Consider the following 21,245-nt stretch of genomic DNA (forward strand, 5'->3'; position numbering starts at 1 on the left):
AAGATTGTCTACCTTCCTGTTAAGCTCCAGGAGTACAAAACCTAAAGAAGCCCTGCATCTGCAAAGTGTCCAGCTGACCAGCTGCAACTGCACTTGCCCTGGACCCCACGGGTACAGCCTCGGTCATCTACGTCCTGTACTCTTGGCTGGTGTCAGAGTGCACTCTTTGCCCTAACAAGAACTGCAACTTGTGAGCCTGCAGCTCACACGTAACGTTTGTTTTAAAATAACCAGAAGCCATTAAACTACTTCTACTCAACTCACCATCATCACCAAAGCCTCCCCGGACTACTGACTTCAGATTGCACCCACTGAAAAGTTTTGCTGATTTGTGGAAAGAGTTGAACTCCTGCTGAGAACAAAGGCTCACACCGGACTGCTGGACTTGGCCGCTGTGCTGATGTTGAGTCCAAAGCTGGACCCAAGCTGCAGAGGACCTCGCCAACAAGTCACATCGGCTAAGAAAAGAACCAGAAAACCTTTTAAGTGCAAAGGTAAAAGTTTGACTGGGGCAAGCCTGGCCCATACATCCGACAGAGCTCCATTGTGTCCGCCAGAAACTGACATAATGAAGCTGACGCTTAATGAAGATCTTATTATATTCCTAGATGCCCATAACATTTTAGACCCCACCCAGCATTGTTTTAGGCCACAACATTGTACCAAATCTGCATTAATAATTGCCTCTGAAGAGATTCGTGGACAGGTGGACTCAGGAGGTAGGGCTGAACTAATGCTTCTCGGTCTCTCTGCCACGTTTGACACAGTGAATCCTCTCTGCTTTTCAACCTGCCAGAGAGTATTGGAATGGGGGGTGCAGCCTCCACCATCTTCAGTTATTTCCTCTCGGATACAGTACAAAGTGTGGCTTTTGGAGATTTTGCCTCAAATCCTTTTGCCTTACCCTGTGGGGAGCATCATGGTTCGTTGCTGTCCTCTACGTTATTCAATATTATGTTCCCTTTATCAGGTTTTTTGTCACTCTGGTGTCTAAAGATAAAAAAATATGTTTAAAAATAAAACTGGAGTTTTTTTTTTATTGTGTTGGGTTTCTTACTATGACCTCTTTTATTACTGATAAATGCTTTACAATTGTTTTCCTTTGAGTTAAGCCTGTCTGCTCTGTGGCAGCTACCCAGGATTGAGCTAAGGTTTAAATCAAAGTAACCTAACTGAACCTCATACATAATAGTGACATTACTACTTGAGGAGGGCTCACAACCACCCCAGCTAATAATCCACTTTCTCATAGGTGACATTGTGAGTGAAAATAAGGAATGTCACATTGTTTTACATATGACTTAAGAGGATAAGCATTTGTACATCAAATGTTAAATAAAAAGTACTTGCAGATTAATAGTATTCAACAGAGGTTGTTTTTGACAATCAGCATGTCAAAAGGAAACAGCACATACAATGAGTCTTCCTGAGGAGCCCAATCGCTCCACCTTACAGGGAGAAAGGAGATCATGGAATGTGGATGTAGGATGTGTTTTTGTCTCAAAGCAGCAGGTGATTTTAAAGACAAGCTATGGAGCAGGTATAAGAGAAGTCTTGCTGATCTTATATATATATATATGTATATATGTATATGTATATATATATATGTGTATATATATATATATATATATATATATATATATATTGTTCCAGATCTAAGGGGTGAAATCAGAGTTTGAAAGAGAGAAAGGGAAGTTCTTGCTGTAACATTTGGTTTCTAGATATGCAAGCTTGTTACTCCGGTAGTGAAGAGTTTCTGCACTTTACAAATGATTAAGTTGTCTAGCGTAAAGCCTAGGGGTTTAGCAATGTGAATTATTATTAATCAAAGTCCAGCTTCCTGGAGGATGTTCTATGTTGTTGCGTGTCCTAGGTCTCACTAGATTTGTAAAACTCAGTTTTGCTTTTCTTTAGTTTTAGTTGCTGTGAGGACATCTAGTTCTGTATCTTGGAGATGCCAACCTAGAGGCGGTCAGTAGATAAGTTGTACTGGTTTTTACATAGATCTGCACATTGGTTGCAAGATAGACCAAGGGAATGTAGGACTTCCCAAAATATTCGGAGTCTATTTTAAATAGGATGGGGTAATTACCGAGTCATGATGGACATATATTTATTTCTCTTGACAATTTGACAGTGCTCATCTAGCTAGGACTGACCTGCTTTTGCAATAATCCTGACACGAGAAGAGGGGTGCTAAGCAGTTTGTCATCCTAATGCACATCAAATTATGCAGAGAAGTCAAGCATAACAGAAGGTCTCACTCTTTTCAGCACTAGATGGGCACCATCACTGACACTTAGCACAGCAGCTTTATTTAAGTGCCCTAATCTGGAGCAAAGATGGAACTTGTTTAGTATCCTATTATCAATGCCACACTGGCATAGACCTTTTCCTACAAAACATTTCCAACATTTGTGCAACAAAATGCGGACCTGTAAAGAGGCAGTAGCTACATTAGTGTCCAGGGAACCTCTAGGTTTTTAGAATAAGTATAATACATTATTATAGAGATGAGAACAGAGCAACGACCACGTTTAATGAACATTCTCCTAAGAAGGAGATGAAATGAGTTGATCGATTCAGCAATGTTTGGTGCTGGTTTAGCCGTGATGAAGGTCTAGAAGTGTTCCCTGTGATATTAGGTTGAAGGGTCTCCAAGTGTCTGACAGCATTTTGGAAAATAAATAGGTTCATAATATCTAGGTGGCCACTCATACAGAAGAATTCATTGTGACATATATACATATTTTTTTGGATAAAACACATTTTTATTGAGTTTTCAGTGAAAAGGTCAGTAACGGCACAGACAACACTGGGAGCAACATTACAGCATAATCATTCAAGCATATTACAATTTTAACCAGCATGTAATATTCATATTTTAGTGAAGAAATCACCACGGCAAAAACCAGGGATTTCATCAGATTTGGAGACGCTTGTGGTCTGCGTTTTAATAATGTTGAATATTTTCAGGTTTTAATTTTGGCTTCTCTCAGATGTTCTCTGTAAAATTTGGTTTAAGTATCTAGTAGATTAGGTATAAATATAGTCTTTAAATATGTAGTTGTATAGATGTACAATAAATCATTTATTGGTCTCGGATAGGATGTAGAGGCGTACACAACTCTTAAAGATATTCACATTTTCATGCACTACAGTTCAGATTAAGTGCTTAAAAATGCACTCTCGAGTGTTTTCTGGTTTACACAGTTCAGCTATGCAGACAGACCGAACTCCTCCTCTGCGAGATTTTACCACTGTAGCAGATTATCAGTGGTAGTAAATAATGGTTAGGGTAAGGACAGAGACAGGAGTTACAGTTAATATAAATGTATTGAACACCAGGTTTTTGCACATCATTTTCACATATAGATTTCCTAAAAAAAAGGTTGACGTAAATGTATAATTTAGATTGCGAAGTTCTGCATTCCTGATAAAAAAAGTAGAGTAATGCTTTAATCCATTTTTCTAACAAACGTCTTCCCGAGGACTGTCCAATCTCTAGACAATTCCTATGAGTAAGTGTAGTTCAGCTTGAGGAAATCTACTGCTCACATGGATTTCCATAACTAGTCGTTGTGATTTCTCTGACTCTCCTTAAAGTCAGAAACCTTCTGAAATCATAACCAGATGCACAAGATGAGTACATTTGCATCCTTTAGGACAGGGGTTCTTGACACCTACACAAAGGGTCCGTGAGTGCCTAGAAAATTGAATATTAGCAGAAGGAAAATGTGCATATACATAAAAAGCAAAATGTAAATTATTGAAACCTTCGTAAATGTGAAGAAATGTTAAACTGGAAGCAAAAACCTAAGTGGGTGTCCTTATCTTGATTCATGTGAGCAGTGCAGATACAACAGAGTCTCTAGCATAGACGATTGATGGTCTCAATTCAAGCACTGGGATGGTGGTCTAGCATATATCTTCATCCTTCTGATTAAAATTTTGATTTTAGCATAGCTTTTGTTTGTGATTTCAAGAAAACATTCTATAATTTTTGTGTTTGTTTGCTGTTTACTTGTTTCTGCATTGTTTTGAGGATCGAATCCGAGACTTTGCTTAGTCGGCTTCTAGTAGTGATTTACTGGGGTTGGGTCCACAAAGACAAAATGTTAATAATCCCTGGTTTAGAATAGATCTGTGAATCAACCCTCGAGTTTTGATGCTCCTATTCCTCCATTCCAACTAAGAATTTACTGAGGAGTAAAATTGTTGGCTGGGTTAGGATTTCGTGCACCAGCACAGCATTTGGAAACTGCAGTACTATGTTCATTGCTGTCTGGAACTTACTTTTCGCACACACCTCTAGGTAGAAATGTGACCACCTGTTACCTTGATTTACCCACACATTCAAAAATAGGTAAACATTTGCAGAGTGCTCATCCTGTGTAACATATGCATTTCGTTCTATTTTACCCAATTTGATGTAATATGTACTGCAGTAGTAGCCAATGTGAGATAAAAGTAGTAGGGTGGAGGGATTGGCAACAATAACAATATAACACAAAAAAAAAATAACTTACCTGCCTCCCGATGCATCGCCGCTCTTCTGCTCCTCTAGCTCCACTGCAGCACAGGCTCTTAGACTCCCCTACGGCCAATCGAGTTGCTGCTCTCATTCTGCTGGCAGCATGTGAGAAGTGCCAGGATTGGCGTGATCACCCTCGATTTGCGCTTCCACGGGGAAAGGGAGCCTGTGCCTGCTGTCTCCAGCCAGGCAACACAGCTCGGGGGAGACAGCCCAGTGCGCATGTCAGTTTGGTCGTCCTGAGATGGTTGGCCAAACCAACACGCGCACTGACAGCAGTGCCACCACTCTTCCTCCATGCCTGTCATCACGGTGATGACTCTGCCCCCAAGACTGGGCCAATGAAGAAAAATAAAGGATACTAAACCTGTTTTATTATCATTTTATTTTTGTTTTGCCTCTGCTGGCGAGGTGGGGGGCGACATTCCTCCCCCTTAATGGAGGAGCTGCCCCTGATGTACTGATCCCTAACCTTCAGCACTCCGGATTACAGCATCCATGACCCAAGTGTACTTAACTACACATAAAACTATGTAGTGTGTTCCAGTATTTCCACTCCTTTATCGTAAAAAGGTAATTAATGCTTGTTCCATCACCTTTCAACTTTTCACCCTTTGCACCTTCCTTTGTGAAGAAATCCTACATTGGCAACATATTCCTTAACTTTTTCTATTGTCCTTCTGAAAAAATTGCAGTATATCGCCTTTAACTATAAAGAGAAAAAGCAAGGAAGGAGCATGTTCTGAATTTATAACTAGAATTTCAGTTTTAACAAATTGTATAATGGCGGGTCGGCCTATGGAACGAGTACGCAATGTATTATATTATGGGTGTTGCTATTTATTAGGAAGGTATAAGTCACATACTTAGCACACATTTTGGTCACAAAATCTTAATGTATGCAAGATGCTGATGTTCAGAAGAATTACCTATTCATGGTAATTATGAATGTCTACAATTCCAATGTAGTAGTTACAGATAATATGCTCTCTACATTTTGGCAACCTGACCACATTAACAGAAAGAAATGTTCTGGGGATCAAAAAGGGAATAACTACAATTTAACACAATATCAGCGCTTGTTGGACCTAGAGACCTTCCTATTTCCCAGTCCTTTAGATCCATGCTTGCGGTTCACGCAAAAAGCCCAAGAACGTCTCACGTACACCCTGAGATAAAAGCATCTTGATTTTATTGAGCGGTCGCCATTCATCCACACTGCGCTCTTCATGTCAATGGGGAGCCTTTTGGCAGAGCCTGAAATGTTCCAGCAGGCAAACACAATAGACACCTAACAGAGCAAGCAGGGTGAAGGCTAATTGGTATCCCAACAAAGGCTTCGGAGAGAGGGCCTCTTCGCATTCAAGCAGGAGAGTGAGAAAGACCTATTGTATTACGCAGCAACAGAATCGCCCTTAGAGGTCTCTGTTGCTATTAAAGAAGTACCACACTTGGAAGTGTCCCCAGTGACATTGCTTTCCACCTCCACCACAGAACATTACATGATCCGTGTCTATTCTCCTCAGGTGTAATCCTTTAATTCAGCTGTGTGCTGCACCATTTCCGCTGCGACTCATCCTGGCGGTTATATTTCTACTCTGCGGTCTGTGCAGAAAGTGCACAAGAATCTTTGGTGCTCCAGGTGAAGTGGCATTTTGAATTCAGATCACTCTATGTGTCCTAATAAACAACCCTTTTCTTGTAATTTGGTGCAATGTAGTGGTGGTATCCTTTGACTGCTGCCTTACTTTCGGTTCTAGAAGCAATGACCCATTTCAGCCGTGCAAATGTAAAAGTTCTTTCAATGAGAATACTGTTAATGCTGTCCCTAATAATTTGAACTTTAAACCATATTAAAATACCGATTTGTTTATGATTTGACAGAACAGTCTTCCTCTCTATGCTGTGGACAGGCAAGCACTTGATGGTATGAATAGCTTTGCAGCTTGATGTCTGTTGTAGACTCAAATACTTAACATTTTCTGTCATGGGGTGGTTAGATCCACAACTATTCTTAACAGTATTTTAAACAAGAACTGGCAAAAGCAATTTCTCTCAGCTTTAAATTGCCAAGCTACTGGATTTGCAAATGGAAAATGGCACCAGCATGCAAGCACATGAATCAAAGCGCATGCAGGTCCTGCAGTATTGGAATGGTATGCCTATTAATGGAAATCTGTGTCAAGATGACCGCCAATTCTCAAGCATGCGTTGTGATACAAGCACAAGTGTGAATAATGACATGTATGAGTACATGTGCTGTGACATAAAGCAAATAATTTCTGTTTATCATTCTAACATGGAGGATGGCCATGTTAGAACAGTAAATTAAAATGCAAACAAAGAAGTGTGCAAACTGCAAAAAACACGCATTTGCAATGCAGTGGGTCTCGCGTTTGCTCAAGTTAGAGCCATTAGCGTTTTAAACTCCTAACCGGACTTTTCTTGCCACATAAACTAAAAATAAAACAGTTTCACATAAGCGAACTAACGGTCGCCATGAGCGCGAAGCAGACACACAAAAGGAAACAGAAGTTTGCTCGCTGTGAAACGTATCAGCAAGAGTGCAATTATTCATGTAACCGTCAAAAGTGCAATTATCCATGTAACAGCATTGATGTAATGCTAAGCGCTCGATTACTGCCCAGCGAGATCGCGCTGCCTAGGAAATAAAAATAAAAAGTAGTCCAGAAACCATATGGAAAACATGGAGCCTCGTATGTTTTCGCCGTGCGCTTGAGGAGGGCTAAACAGCAGAAAAGGCATGACATGTGCATGCCTTTCACTAATGAAATCAAGCAGATTTTAAAAGGCAAGTCCACGAACCAACCAAACTGATGGGCATGACATGGGCGTGATTAGAAGACAGAGAGATTACACCAGGGACAGAGCGATTTGCGCTCGACCCCCCAAAAAAAGGAGCGAGCGACCCAGTAGCATTTTGTAACTGTCAGGACACCTGCTAAAAAACATGTCTTATGATTGATTAGTTCTTATTAAAAGTAATCTAAGGAAGAGCGGCTGGTCTTGTTTTGTTTCCTGAGTTGTCTGGATCTGAAATACTCCGACTTGGCTTTGACAAGAATACAACACGAGGAGCAGGGTGGGGTAAAGATCAAGGTGCAGAAGTAGGGGAAGAAGATGCACGGAAAGCGAAGAGAGGAAGATTCGGAGTTTGTTAAAAACAAACACATACAAAGCTCTCTGCAGCCAACTGAGGTAGCTCTTCAATAATGAGCAAAGGGAAGACCAAAAGCCCAGTTTAATTACATGTAATGTATTGGTAACAACAGATTCACCAACAGACAGCTAAAGCAGTCTGTAACTGACACTAAAAAAAAAACAAAGTGACTCCATTGAACTGCATCTTTAATCAGATCATGTGTCTTTTAGGTCATCAACCAGAACTCCATGTGTGCCAATTCACAGTGGATATTCTATCGCCATCTAAATGTAAATGCAAGCCCGATGCAAGCCCAATCATTGATCTGTCAGACTAGTCCTTTTGCCACTGCCAGAATGCTCTATCAGTCAGTCCAACCTGGACTTGCCCTGGGACTCTCAAGCCGACAACCTATTGTGGGCCACCTGAACAACATTCAATGTCTTTCAAGGCAGATCATAATGCTGCTCACCAGTGCTTAATTTGTAAAGGATTATGTTTTTAGAAGAGCTACTTTTGTTTAGAATGCTGCAACGGCCGCTATCAAATGCCAGGGTTACCGAAAACCAAGGCTGCCTGCTCGTCTACATCTTATGACTTTTTCACCCCCTGCACCCAAGACATTCGTTGGCTTTTTATCTCTCTATGGTAGGCTCTTGTTCTTTGCTTTCTCACTTCATCACTGTTTTTGTCCACCTTTCTCTTCCTCCTTCTTTCTGTGTGTGTTTTTTTCATTGTCTTGCTCTGGGTCAAAGTCTGATGAGCTACAAATAAGTGCCAGTGGGCCCCACCTGTAGGCGCTGGCACAAATTAAGCCCAACTGCTCACTGAATTAGTCCAGTGTCTCAGATACACTTTGCAATTAGACTCTTCTAAACTGGTGAAATCAGATTTTTTTTAAATAACATTTCAGTGAAAACTATTAGCATGCTACCCTCTATCAACTTCCAGTGGGATATTCTACCAGAAATGCGACATTACAGATTACAACGTTTAGTTGTCAAGACCACACAAATCACAGTCGAAATATGCCAGGACAAATTTAGCTTGGCCTTCTGGTGACAGAGTGTTTTTTAAACTCTGTCGACACTGGGATGGTGGGCTTCATTTATCTCAATTTGTTTTCAAATAGGCTTCGAGGAAAGATTGCTTGCATGGAATTCTCAAAGGGTAGACACATTCCGTCATAAATCTTAAAGATGTTTTTCTACAACGTACAATAACAACGTCGGACTATCAGGTTTTTGACACTTACCTCAACATGCTGGCAGGTCTGAATGAGTTTTGCTAAGAGTGATTCCATCTCTGTGTTCCTTTTAATGAGGTTTGCCAGGTTACACTCCAGGTTTTGCTGTTGATAAAAAAAAAAAAATTCTCTTAATTTATTAAACATTTGTTCTTCCAAATTTATCAATCTATAAATAGTTGGATGACACAGATTTCTCTAATGATGTAAATAAGATTACGCAGGGCAATGTAAATTTGATACACTAATGATGAGGAGCAAAATATAGGAACCAATGTAATGTGTGGTAGCAAATAAAAGGTTTGCCTTAAAATGAATACTATGTACTGATGCCAACTTTAAATTACCTTGAGATCTTGCTAAGAAATAAGAAAAATAGTGCTAAAAACGGCTGAAGTTTAACTTCAGTGACTAAAAGTATCAGTGTGTGAAATTTGACAAAGTATTTTTTAAAGGATGTTTGATTTTTTTTTGCAAAATTACAAGTATTAGGTGAAGTGCATTTTGACGGGTATCTCGAGTATCTTTTCCCCACAATAGTATACCTCTCACAAAAATAAACTTCAACTTAATAATGGCCTAAATTGAGCATCAGCCACTAAAATTAAGTATGGGTGTGTTAAATTTGTTGAAGACTTTCTTCAGAGATGCATTTTTTTTTTCAAAATTACTGGTGTCTTGAGTAAATTTTGTTTATAAAAGGTATACCCCGGTCAAAAAATGGCAACTGAAATATTGGCAGTAAAACGGTTCCGAGAGAATATGTCTTGGAGGAGATGTCATTTCTGACACACATCCCTAGTAACATCTACTACAAATTCCAAAGATAGTCTTATTGTAATTACAATACATGCTGCGATTCAGTCTAATTTCGTCGCCAACATTCCCTGCTATTCCACCACCCAGGAGAAACCCATCTGGACTTCCTGAGGGTATGCTTTGTCACTTTCAACTCTGCTGATCTTGTGGTCTCTAGAAGTTTGAAACCTATTGCATGGTATCATCTTAATAGAGCTAAGTTGGACCATTTTAAGGGAGCACAACTTCCATGGAATCCAGGTTTTTCCTGGACCAACAGAGTACTGAACCCCAGTTCTCTTTCCCCCTGCCACCACGGCGCAGTGTTGTTTCAGAGATCAAGTTTAGAAGGCTCCGCTAGGCCCTGCCCTACAAGCCCAAGTATTCGGTTTGTCCTAGCACCAAAACCTCCCCTGACTCTAGAGAGGGTGGGCTTGTGGAGACAAGACCAGACTTGTTATCGCCCCTGTGAACAACAGCAGAAGAGGATAGGTATGTGTTCACTTTGGAAGGAAAAAATGAGTCCTCGGGATGGAAATGTTATTCAGTAGAAAAAACAATAGTTATAGTATCAGTGCCACCTAGGCTGCAACCTGAAAAAACTTGCCTGCCATCAGATCACATTTAAATATCCCAATTTACAGCCATGCGCCTGAATAAAATGAACAAAAGCAGCATGTGTAATTTAGACCTACGTTTGCTTCCATCTATGGCTGCTTTCGCAGCCTTGTTTTTCAGACTCGGGTGCATTACACGTGGGGGTTTACGTGAATAGCTGTAAATGATTGAATCAATCATTTTAAGCCGCTTTTCCCAACTCTTTCGCATACAGTAAGCACTTATAAGGTTGTGGAAACATCACAACGTATTCACTTTTCTTTATTTCTTTTCGCCAAAATAAATTCCTCCCATACTCGTCCCCGCTCCGTACACATCCTGCGGTATCCGCGCGCACATATTACAGCCCCCTCGTGACCTTCAACACTCCAGGTAATTTGGAAGGTTAGCTGCTCGGGTGAGTGCAGAAAATGCAAGTCAGACGTGCATACCTTAAAAGTTCCATATGATTTGCATGAAATGCTCCGGTCCGAGCCCCACTTTATGATACATGTCTTGTTTTCCACAATGGTTTTGCAAATTGTCTTGAGAGCTGCCGAGCCCTAGCTAGTGTAATACAAAAAATCTTCATTCGGCACATGGATAAAGATTTGTGAAACGGGCCTTGTGAAAGGCACGCCTCCTCGCTACTGCACTGACCTGGTGCCTAGCCTCCTGCCTCAGTCCACCTTTCTGAGTCACCCCGCTGCCCTGCCTCTGTTCTGCCTCCAACCTCTGACACCACCACCCCTCCAACCCCCGCATGTGCCGCACAGGTGCTCTGCCTCTTAACTCAGTCCACCATCCTGAGCCACCATGGTGCTCTGCCTCAGTCCGCGCTCCAGAAGTGAACTAGTGCTCTGCCTCTTTCTTACCTCGGTCCACCCCGTGCCATCCAGGTGCTCTGCCTCTGTCTGCCCTCCTGAGTCACCCCGGTGCTCTGCCTCCTGCCTCAGTCCTCCCCCACATCGCGTGTGCCGCACTGGTGCTCTGCCTCATAACTCAGTCCACCCTCCTGAGCCACCCCGGTGCTCTGCCTCCCCCGTCCCCCCCATAGCGTGTGTGCCACACACGGGCTCTGCCAACACCTTCCCTCCTGCGCCCCTCTGGTGCTCTGCCTCCAGCCTCAGACCTGCCTCCCTCCCTCCCTCCTGCGCCCCTCTGGTGCTTTGTCTCCTGCCTCAGTCCTCACTTCTACACCTATCTAGTGCTCTGCCTCCTCCCACCCTCCTGCGATGCCCCCAGCCTCAGACCTCTCTCCCTCCTGCGCCCCTCTGGTGCTCTGCCTCCTCCCTCCCTCCTGCGATGCCCTGGTGCTCTGCCCGCAGCCTCAGACCTCTCTCCCTCCTGCGCCCCTCTGGTGCTCTGCCCGCAGCCTCAGACCTCTCTCCCTCCTGCGCCCCTCTGGTGCTCTGCCCCCAGCTTCAGACCTCTCTCCCTCCTGCGCCTCTCTGGTGCTCTGCCCCCAGCTTCAGACCTCTCTCCCTCCTGCGCCTCTCTGGTGCTCTGCCTCCTCCCTCCCTCCTGCGATGCCCTGGTGCTCTGCCCCCAGCCTCAGACCTCTCTCCCTCCTGCGCCTCTCTGGTACTCTGCCCCCAGCCACAGACCTCTCTCCCTCCTGCGCCCCTCAGGTGCTCTGCCTCCTCCCTCCCTCCTGCGATGCCCTGGTGCTCTGCCCCCAGCCTCAGACCTCTCTCCCTCCTGCGCCTCTCTGGTGCTCTGCCCCCAGCCACAGACCTCTCTCCCTCCTGCGCACCTCAGGTGCTCTGCCCCAAGCCACAGACCTCTCTCCCTCCTGCGCCCCTCAGGTGCTCTGCCCCCAGCCACAGACCTCTCTCCCTCCTGCGTCCCTCTGGTGCTCTGCCTCCAGCCCCTCCCGGTGGGCTGCCTGGACCCAGGCTCTAGCCTTTGCTCCATCCTGCACCGCCCTGGTGCTTCGTCTGGGATCGGATTGTATTTGTTAACAGAAAGCATCAAATGAGCACTACGCCTGTGCACGTCTTAGTAAAACAATGTTTAAACTTTCCTCGGAGGGTCACTCTGCAGAATTGGAGCATGTGCCAAAGGTTTTCCGCAGGACGGAACAGAAGCACCCTAGGCGCATCAATCAGTGCCCTGACCTGGTCGATAGATGGGTCACATCAAGGTACGAGTATAGCTTGTCCAGAATGCACAGGGACCTGCTCAATCATATCAACATCCCAGCAAAATATGTTTTACAGTGAAAATAACAGCAGGCGCCCAGGAGACGCACCGTTGCAGCCCCCTGCTCACGTCCTTGCAGAGATACTCAATAGGAAACCACTACAGTTTCACAATAAATAGTCCTAATTCCTGATTTTACTTTGGCCGCCATATCTGGAGCAGGAAGTATTGCTTACCTGTTCATTCTCTGGGACTAGGACATGCTTCGTGTCTTCGAACAAGTCACCGCTTTAGAAACGCCCAATTTCGAGACGGTGAATACCGGTTGAGCTCAGTGCACCTTATGTTTATAGGATCACTCTGGCATTACAGCGTTAGAAAACCACAGTGAGAATTGTGTATACACATAGAAGCTGTACTCCTGTGGGTCAACTAAGACTTGTAAATTGCAAGTCATAGCATTATTCTATATCAATGGTTCTCTTTTTGACAACTATGGAAAGAAGCATTTGCAATGCAACAGGTATTGCGTTTGCTAGAGCAATTAGCATTGTAAATTCCTAACCAGACTTTTCTTGCAACAAAAATTGAAAATGAAAATAAAACAGATTCACATAACTAACTGGACTTTTCTTGCCATATAAACTGAAAAGTAAAAGTTTCACATAAGCGAGCTGACGGTCGCCATGAGTGCAAAGCAGACACACAAAGGGAAATAGAAGTTCGCTCGTAGTGAAATCTATTGGCAAAAGTGCAATTATCTATGTAACCAGCAAAAGTGGTATTAACTATGTAACAGGGTAGATGTCATGCAAAGCGCTCGGCTTGTGCCCAGTGAGTTCACGCTGCGAACAAAGAGAAAAGTAGTCCAGAAACCGGACGGAAAACGCGGAGTCTCGTATGTCTCGTATGTTTTCAGTACTTGGTTGCTGCGCTCGAGGAGGGCTAAACACCAGAAAAGGTATGACTTATGCATGCCTTTCACTAAAGAAAGCAAGCAGATTTTAAAAGGCAAGCTCATGAACCAATGAAAGAAACTGACGTGTCATGGGTGTGGTTTGAAATCTAAAGAGAGATTACAACACGAGACTGAGCGCTTTGCGCTCGCCCGTAAAAAGAAAACTTCAGTGGACGTACATGGACTCAAATTTGAGATTTAAAGGTTTCACAGAAATCTATAGCTCTCATAATTAACTCACTGAGATACACTAACGGTATATAAAATGAGTGTTTTTAAAGAGAGGTAGAGTATTCCTGTTTTAATTTATGAAACATTGAACCCGGCTTGATGACAAGTGTTGAGAATAAGCAACAAAGGCTGCAGCGATATTGCACTTACCCTCCCAAACTAACTTCTCCTTCCTGTCTGTACTCTCACTCAGTTACTATGCGGTGTCTATACTAAATAAGAGGGGAGCAGAAGCAACATAGTAGGAGCAGGGCTGGAGGGAAGCGTCATGGAGTGGGAAGTAAAATGTAAGGTGCTGTCGATGGGAAGCAACATGGAGAGTGAGGAGGAAGTAACAGGGAGGAAACAAGTGTGGGAAATGGAAGCGAGAGCAACAAAGAACAGGGGAAAAAAGCAAATGGACACGTGAAGCAACACTGTGGAGCTGGGTGGAGTGTAACACACTGGTGAGAGAGCAACAACTAGGAGGGAGAGTGCACCATGGAGGGGCAGGGAGCACACAGGCAGCAGAAAAAGCAACATGGAGCAAAGAGAGGGGAAAAAGAAGCACACTAGGGACACAACTGGAAAAAACATTCTTTCTTGTGGGAAAAAAAGTAGCTCCTTAAAAGTGAGATGTGGAAGGACATAAATAAATTGGAAATGTATCAGAAATGGGGTAGACACAAGATGGACAATGCAAGCCATTAAATAAATTACTTGGCAAATGAGTGACAACAAAGCCAAACAATGGTAAGCAACGGGGGAGGGCTGGGTTGCAAGCCCCGCTGAGTTTTTGGTAAGCCCACAATGTCTTTTGGAATCAGACAACTGTGCTTTCTGGTAAACCCGACCTAAAAAGTGGGGACATTGTATTTCCCATTGGATTGCACTGAAGTGGAGGAAAGCTAAAATACAGATATGTTTGGCCTACAAAAATCAAGATTCTCTCTCCTGAATTGGAAACATGGGCATGTATGAAATTAACATAAATGTTTTTGTCCACTACATGGTGCTCACTAGTGACCTAGATGGTATTAATGTCTTCCCTGGGACCTCAAAATTTGAACTAAAAATACTAGGGAGGGATTCAGGAATGGGGAGTAAGAAGTGGACAAAGGGGATAATTAGGAGGGTTTGGCAGAAAAATCCTTACAAAGGAGTTCCCCTTTACGCATGTCCTGCATTTGAGCAATACTGAGCGAGTAAAAAGGTGAGATTTTGTAGACGTGAGGAGAAAGGAAGAAGGTACATTGGTTTCTATGGTAAGACAATAGTAGGCGACTGCCTAGGGTGCTCCAGCAGTGATGCACCAACTAGATCAGGACAAGAATCAGATCCGTGGTCCATTGTCAGGAGAAGGGTGGGAGCTCTAAAATGCCACTTTGTCTGGTTATACTTACCGGCGCTGGGCCAGAAAGACCTGGAAGGGATGTACTAGGAGAGGTAATTGAGGGAGTAACAGAGGATCATTTTGCCTCTGGTCTGGAAAACATATCCAAAGGGAGAGATCTAAACAGCCGATGTGATTTGAGCCCGAAGACGTTTCTTGAAAGGCTTTAACTTGCCACTTTTCAAGCACGCCCAACATCTTGGTAAATGAGGGTGATTTATCATTTCTTTACGTATGACTAACTTCAAACAGATTCAGGGAAGCATGGAGGAGGTCAAGTAATTCCAGATTGGAAGTCTTACATCCTTTTCCACTCACTTGGGTTTGGTTACACAATATGCTTCCAGTCTGCTTCGTCTGCAAATACCACGCATGTTAAAAAAAATGCATGTTAACTGCACGCATTACCAACCACAGATCGGTATAAGCTAAACCAGGGATATAAATCCTTCTTCTACTTTTATTTTTTCTTCTCGTTGCATTCTCCAGTCAATTTTTACATTGGTCATGAGACTAATCATGTAAAAAATCGGTTTATAATATGTAAGAACACCATCATATAGGCCGTAGTGTGAGCTTAGCAGCACGCGCAGACCCTGATGGTGGGGGAGAACACAGCTTCCTGGATTCAAATACCACATGTATTGCCACCGGCAGAGGGCTCAGCAAAGCTCGCGTGAGGTGTTCGCAAAGCCGATGGAGCCACCATTTGACATCATACCGTACAATTACAAGTAGCTGCGGTCAACAGCAGCCCAGCTAACACAAGGTGACTTCGTCCAACTCAACACTCCAAATATTCAACACGTTCACAGAAACTTGTGCATTAAGTGCAGGAGCTTTGCACATGGCTTTGGGAGCAGTAATTCAGAGGAACAACTCTAAACGTTGACAACACAAAAGGAAAACCATTGGAGAGTCCCATTCACGTTTTGTTATTAATTACTACAACTGCGAACTGGTCATCAAAATCAATCTATCCTAGTCGCTCTGCTGGTTTAGTGACTGCTGGGACTTTTATATTATTTGCTATGAACCAATCACTGGCACCTTAATTCAGAACCATGGTCTTTTTGCAGTTTTTTTAAAAACTCTGTTCACCACCGATATTGCTCCTTCTCATGAGTGCATACGAGGAAGTTTTTTTTTTTTTTAAATGTAGATGATCAGAGATAACCCAACGCAGGTCAGGGGGACTTTAGGGGGATACACAGACATCAACAAGGTGCTCGTCCTGCCTAACCCCCTTAATTCTGGAAACTGTCATACTGCAAGTGGGCATAGTGCATAGTCCCATGGCACAAAGTGCTTGAATTATCATAGTGGTAACAAGCAGCTTTGGTCTTACGCTGAGATGGGAACTACCCTGGTGCCTTCAGTAGGGGGGTGATTTATAGGCTGAGAGGGCAATGGAAAATAATTCCATCAGAGCCAATCTTAATATGCTTCAAACAATTTATAACTTATTGTGGGATGCACACATCCAGTCTGTAGTTCAGATAAGTATTCAATATGCCGGTGAAGTGCATACCAAAATGTGGGCGCCTGAAAGAAAACTTCCTGGATAGCCCCTCCATGTAAATTTCGTCTCTGAGATCAAGAGAATGTTCCTACTGTTTTAACTAAAAGCTTGTCCCATAGCGCAAAAACTGTTTATTGTAGAGATATGGAGAAAGGAGCCTATGATAACTCGATCACGAGGAGCTAATGCAAAAGCCACATTCCTACAGAACCAAATATTTTTTTTTCCCTGCGTCAAAAGAGCAACTAAATTATAAGCATATTGCAGTCTTGCTAGTTGGTACGCTTAACCTCTACGTTTTAGTGCCACTTGACCTTAGACAGCTATGCACCAGCACTTCACCGCTACCGGAAGTCCCTCCCTAGTGATCTGCATGTGACAGTGAAGGGGAAGCCAAATGTGTGGGCGGGACACTTCCTGTCTCCTATTTAATCTAATGGCACTGAGGATGAAGAAACGGTCTCAGTGGCAATGTTTAAAACCCTCCCACCTTCTGATCAGTTTGTTTCAGAGGGCACTTTAGACTATTTTGGGACATTGTGATCAACCTCCAATGAACTCAGCAACTAAATCAAAAGTGCTTTGTTAGGCTTTTATTTTAGGCACGAAAAACTCTCAAAGCAAACAACTCAATCTTCCAGTGAAACCACATATTCAAATGGGTACTTTATGGCAAACATTAAGTAATGTATCGCACATGTACCACTACACAAAGCACTCATTATTCCAGACTAAGTACTGCAGTCTTCGGGTTCATAAAATACCATCCACTACTGACCAATAATAAAGAAAAGCAAACCCGGGCGCATGTTTTGGTCTGATTAGAGCTCAGGGGAGAATATCTTAGCTCAGAAAGGATTACACCGATTAAAGCCTCACTATACTCTATGTACCATTTAATCAAAATACATGCAAAGGAACCATCACATAATCTTAGCCATCCGTCTACTCAAACACACTCTTTACCTCTTTAAATTTCCTGCTCAAAGAATGATGATGAGGCTTGGCAGTCACCAATATGGTTGTTCTACAACCCTGAATGGCAACAAGCCTCTGACAATGATATATTTTAAATCCTTGGGTAGGTTCAGAAACTGGTTGCCGGGCTCTCAACTGGAACTGCTTAACTCAGTCACACTGTTCCTTGTTCAAGTGCCCTGATTAGCTGCAAAAGTTTATAGAGATACATCAATGTGATCCAAGAACTGGCCCGCTCACTGTTGTTGTGACAGGAGTAGATCTGACCCAGTAAAATAAGAGGTTCCAAAGTACTACGCTGAAGCTGGTGGACTTTTACACTAGATCAGCTGTTAAACTCCACTACAAAGTAACAATAAAAGCAATCTGCCCCAATTTTTGTGGTATTGTTAATTAGGAATATTCACAATTGGCGAGCATCGGCATATGACACTATCTTACTGAATGAACTATGCTTCAACATTCATTCACTTTTCAAAGACAAGTATGCCATGCTCTTAGCCTTAATGGAAAAATGTATGAAATCTTCTGTACATTTAATGCGTGTCTCAGTTTTGATGGTCTGATAAGAACCTGGGTCTTCAATGCTGCTCTAACACTAGGGCACAACCTTCAATTCTCATTAGGAAATGGTATCCATCTAGAGCTCCAAAAACCACAATACCATTTCAACTCTGCTCAAGTATTACTCCTGGTGCCCTTGCACCGTGTAATTGAAGAGCCGCCATACATGTCATCGTCCACTCAGATATACCCCCAACAATTTGTGTAACATCAAGTTTAGTATAGGATTTAAATAGATCTTTTTAATGCATTCTAAAACACGCTGGGTATTACATTAACGTACAAAAACAAATAACCCTAAATAACATCTGTTGCTTATTGGGACTATAACAGCAGCAAATGTAAATTCTCATAAACAAAGATTACTTGTGTGGGAATTTCTAAACATGCTGCAAAAAAAAAAAAAAAAAAAAAAATCAGCCAACTTATGGAGCTGCATTAGCCAGACAATGCACTTAAAGTGAGTAAAATAATATGGACAACACACATCCACGATTTTTTTTTATTTTTTTATATAAAACCGCATTTTTAGACCCCAAATGTTAAGTCCTACAGTCATTTGGATGACTCACTGTGAAATATACCTTATTTATCTGCGCTGTTTATTGCTTAGTGCTGGAACATTGTAATTGTATTGTATTGTAATCGTATTTATATAGCGCTTACTACCCCTGACGAGGCGTTGAAGCGCTTTTCGATGAGTAGCACGCTACTCCGGAACCCAACAAGAATTAGTGATGGATTAGTATCATTTAATAATGAGTACAGTTTTAGTATTATTATGAGTTAATTTGAGCTGCGGATATGAGAGTTTGTTAGTTAGATTGACTGGAGTAATGGAGGGGTGGAGGAGGAAAGAAATCCAGAAGTGTTAATTGGGAGTATATCCTTCATTAACTCAATCCAAAGGCTTGGGATGAATAAAGGGGGGTGGAGGGGGGAAGAGTATGTGGAAGGGTTAGGGAGAGCATAGTAGCAGGGTGAGATGAATGCAGGAGAATTTAGTAGGGTTGTGTGGGAGGTCACAGAGGTAGAGTGAGGTTTGGTGAGTTAGATGTGGAGGGAAGAGTTTAGGCAGAGATATTTAGGAGATGAAAGTGGTTGAAGGGATTTGGGATGAGTCAGAGTGAGAATGGAGGATAGTTTGATGGAGACATGACATAAGAGTGATGAAAAATGAGAGCAGAAATTCATAGATATCTAGTATAACAACCCAAAAACCAGGAGCCATGCAATGATCCACAAACATGCCAAGCACAGAAACAACATATACACATACATACACATATATAGATATATATATATATATTTATACACACACACACACATGAATACACACACATATGTACATACAATACATAATTAGAATCATGGGTAAAAAATACTTAGTCAGACAGGTTTAAAAGAGTGTGTGTGTATTTTATTGTTATGACAGTAGCAATACATATTTTCCAAAGAAAACTATAAATAAATAGAAATATACATATAATCTGAAAAAATATTTATCCACATAGGCATATGCAGTTCATAGTTGTTTGAAAAAGGTGGTTATGAAGGAAAGAGCCAACTCTTGAGTAGTTTTCTGAAAACAAGAAAGTTATCTGTGGCTCTTATAGTTGGGGGTAATGAATTCCAAAGTTTGACTGCTTGGACGGAGAAGGATGTACCACCTACAGTCTTTTTCTTGTATGGTGGTGTTCTAAGGCGGGGTGCCAGTCTTGAGCGGAGGATTCTTTGTTGGATGTATTTGGTAATTTTATTTCTGATAAAAAGCGGTCCTGTTCCATGTATAGCTTTGTGGGTGATACAAAGCAGCTTGAAAGTGCATCTTCTGGCAACAGGTAACCAGTGTAGTGCTCTCAAGGCAGGGGAGATGTGGGCTTGCGGCTTTATATGTAGTAGTAGCCTGGCTGCGGAATTCTGGATACGTTGTAGTTTTTTCATGACAGATAGAGATGATCCATGGTAGAGGCTATTGGCATAATCCAGTTTGGATAATACAAGTGAGATAGTAGCTTGCACCTTGTGTGGAAATCCGAGGTGGGGGAAGATGTGTCGTAAAGTCTTTAAGGTGATGAAGCTTGTGCGTGCTAATTTGTCTACTTGGGTATTCATAGTTAGCTTGGAATCCATGGTGATTCCTAGGTTTTTCACTTCCTTGGATAATTGAGGAGGTGGTCCGAGATCTTCAGGCCAGACGCACAGAGGGTCATAATTTTTCCAGTCACCACATATGAGTATTTCTGTTTGGAGGTATTTAGTTTGAGATGGTTCAAGGTCATCCACTGATCAACGACTCGGAGGCAACTGAAGATTTGTGAGTTTTCAATGTTTTTGGGGTCTTCTAATTGAAGTAGTATCTGTGTGTCATCTGCATAGTTGTAGCATGTGAGATGGAAATCATTGATCAGTTCTGGTAAAGACATCATGTAGATGTTAAAAAGCAAAGGTGAGATGATTGACCCTTGGTGGACCCCTGTTTTTGTGAGGTAGGGTTCGGACGAGAAGGGGGGGCGAGTGGATGATATTCGCTCTTTTTTGGAGATAGGAAGTAATCCAGTCAAGAGCAATCCCTTGTATGCCGGCTTCGTGGAGTCTTTGAGTTAGGGTGTCATGGTCAACCGTATCAAAGGCAGCTGAGAGGTCCAAGAGAAGTAGTGCAGCAACTCCATTTCGGTCGACTGTGTTTTTAAGATCGTCCCAGATTGCCATGAGTGCCGATTCAGTGCTTCTTCCTGGGCGGAATCCAGTTTGGAAGTCTGAAAGTATAGAATTGTCTTCAATGAATTGTGACATCTGGGCGAATGCTGCTCTTTCTATCAATTTGCTCAGGAAAGGTCCATTTGTGATAGGTCTGTAGTTGTTGGGGTCTTGTGGGTCTAGGTTTGTTTTCTTTAATAATGGTCGTATGTATGCCTTTTTCAGGTCTGTAGGAAAAGTTCCTGAAGTTAAAGAGTTGTTGATGATTTTTCTTACAGGTGTGGCAGCAGAAGTAGATAGCAAGATGTTCTTGAAGATTTGTGGTGGGCAAGGGTCGGAAGGGCAACCAGAAGGTCTGCTTGCTTTGACCAAATCCATAAATTCATCCTGGGATATTTGTTTGAAAGACTGTAGAGGTTGGGATGGTTTATTCTTAA

The 21,245-nt window shown here is 42.5% G+C and overlaps 1 protein-coding gene across 4 annotated transcripts in view; it reads right to left on the bottom strand.

The window, feature by feature from the left end:
* MID1 (midline 1) overlaps positions 1–21,245 on the bottom strand; it is a 513,783-nt gene that overhangs the window by 109,672 nt on the left and 382,866 nt on the right. For all 4 annotated transcript variants that reach the window (XM_069205160.1, XM_069205158.1, XM_069205159.1 and 1 more), the window contains exon 3: positions 8,953–9,048. In XM_069205160.1, coding sequence (XP_069061261.1) covers positions 8,953–9,048 — 96 coding nt within the window. The remainder of the gene's footprint in view (positions 1–8,952; positions 9,049–21,245) is intronic.

Source organism: Pleurodeles waltl, chromosome 8, assembly GCF_031143425.1.
Source record: "Pleurodeles waltl isolate 20211129_DDA chromosome 8, aPleWal1.hap1.20221129, whole genome shotgun sequence".
NCBI lineage: Eukaryota > Metazoa > Chordata > Amphibia > Caudata > Salamandridae > Pleurodeles > Pleurodeles waltl.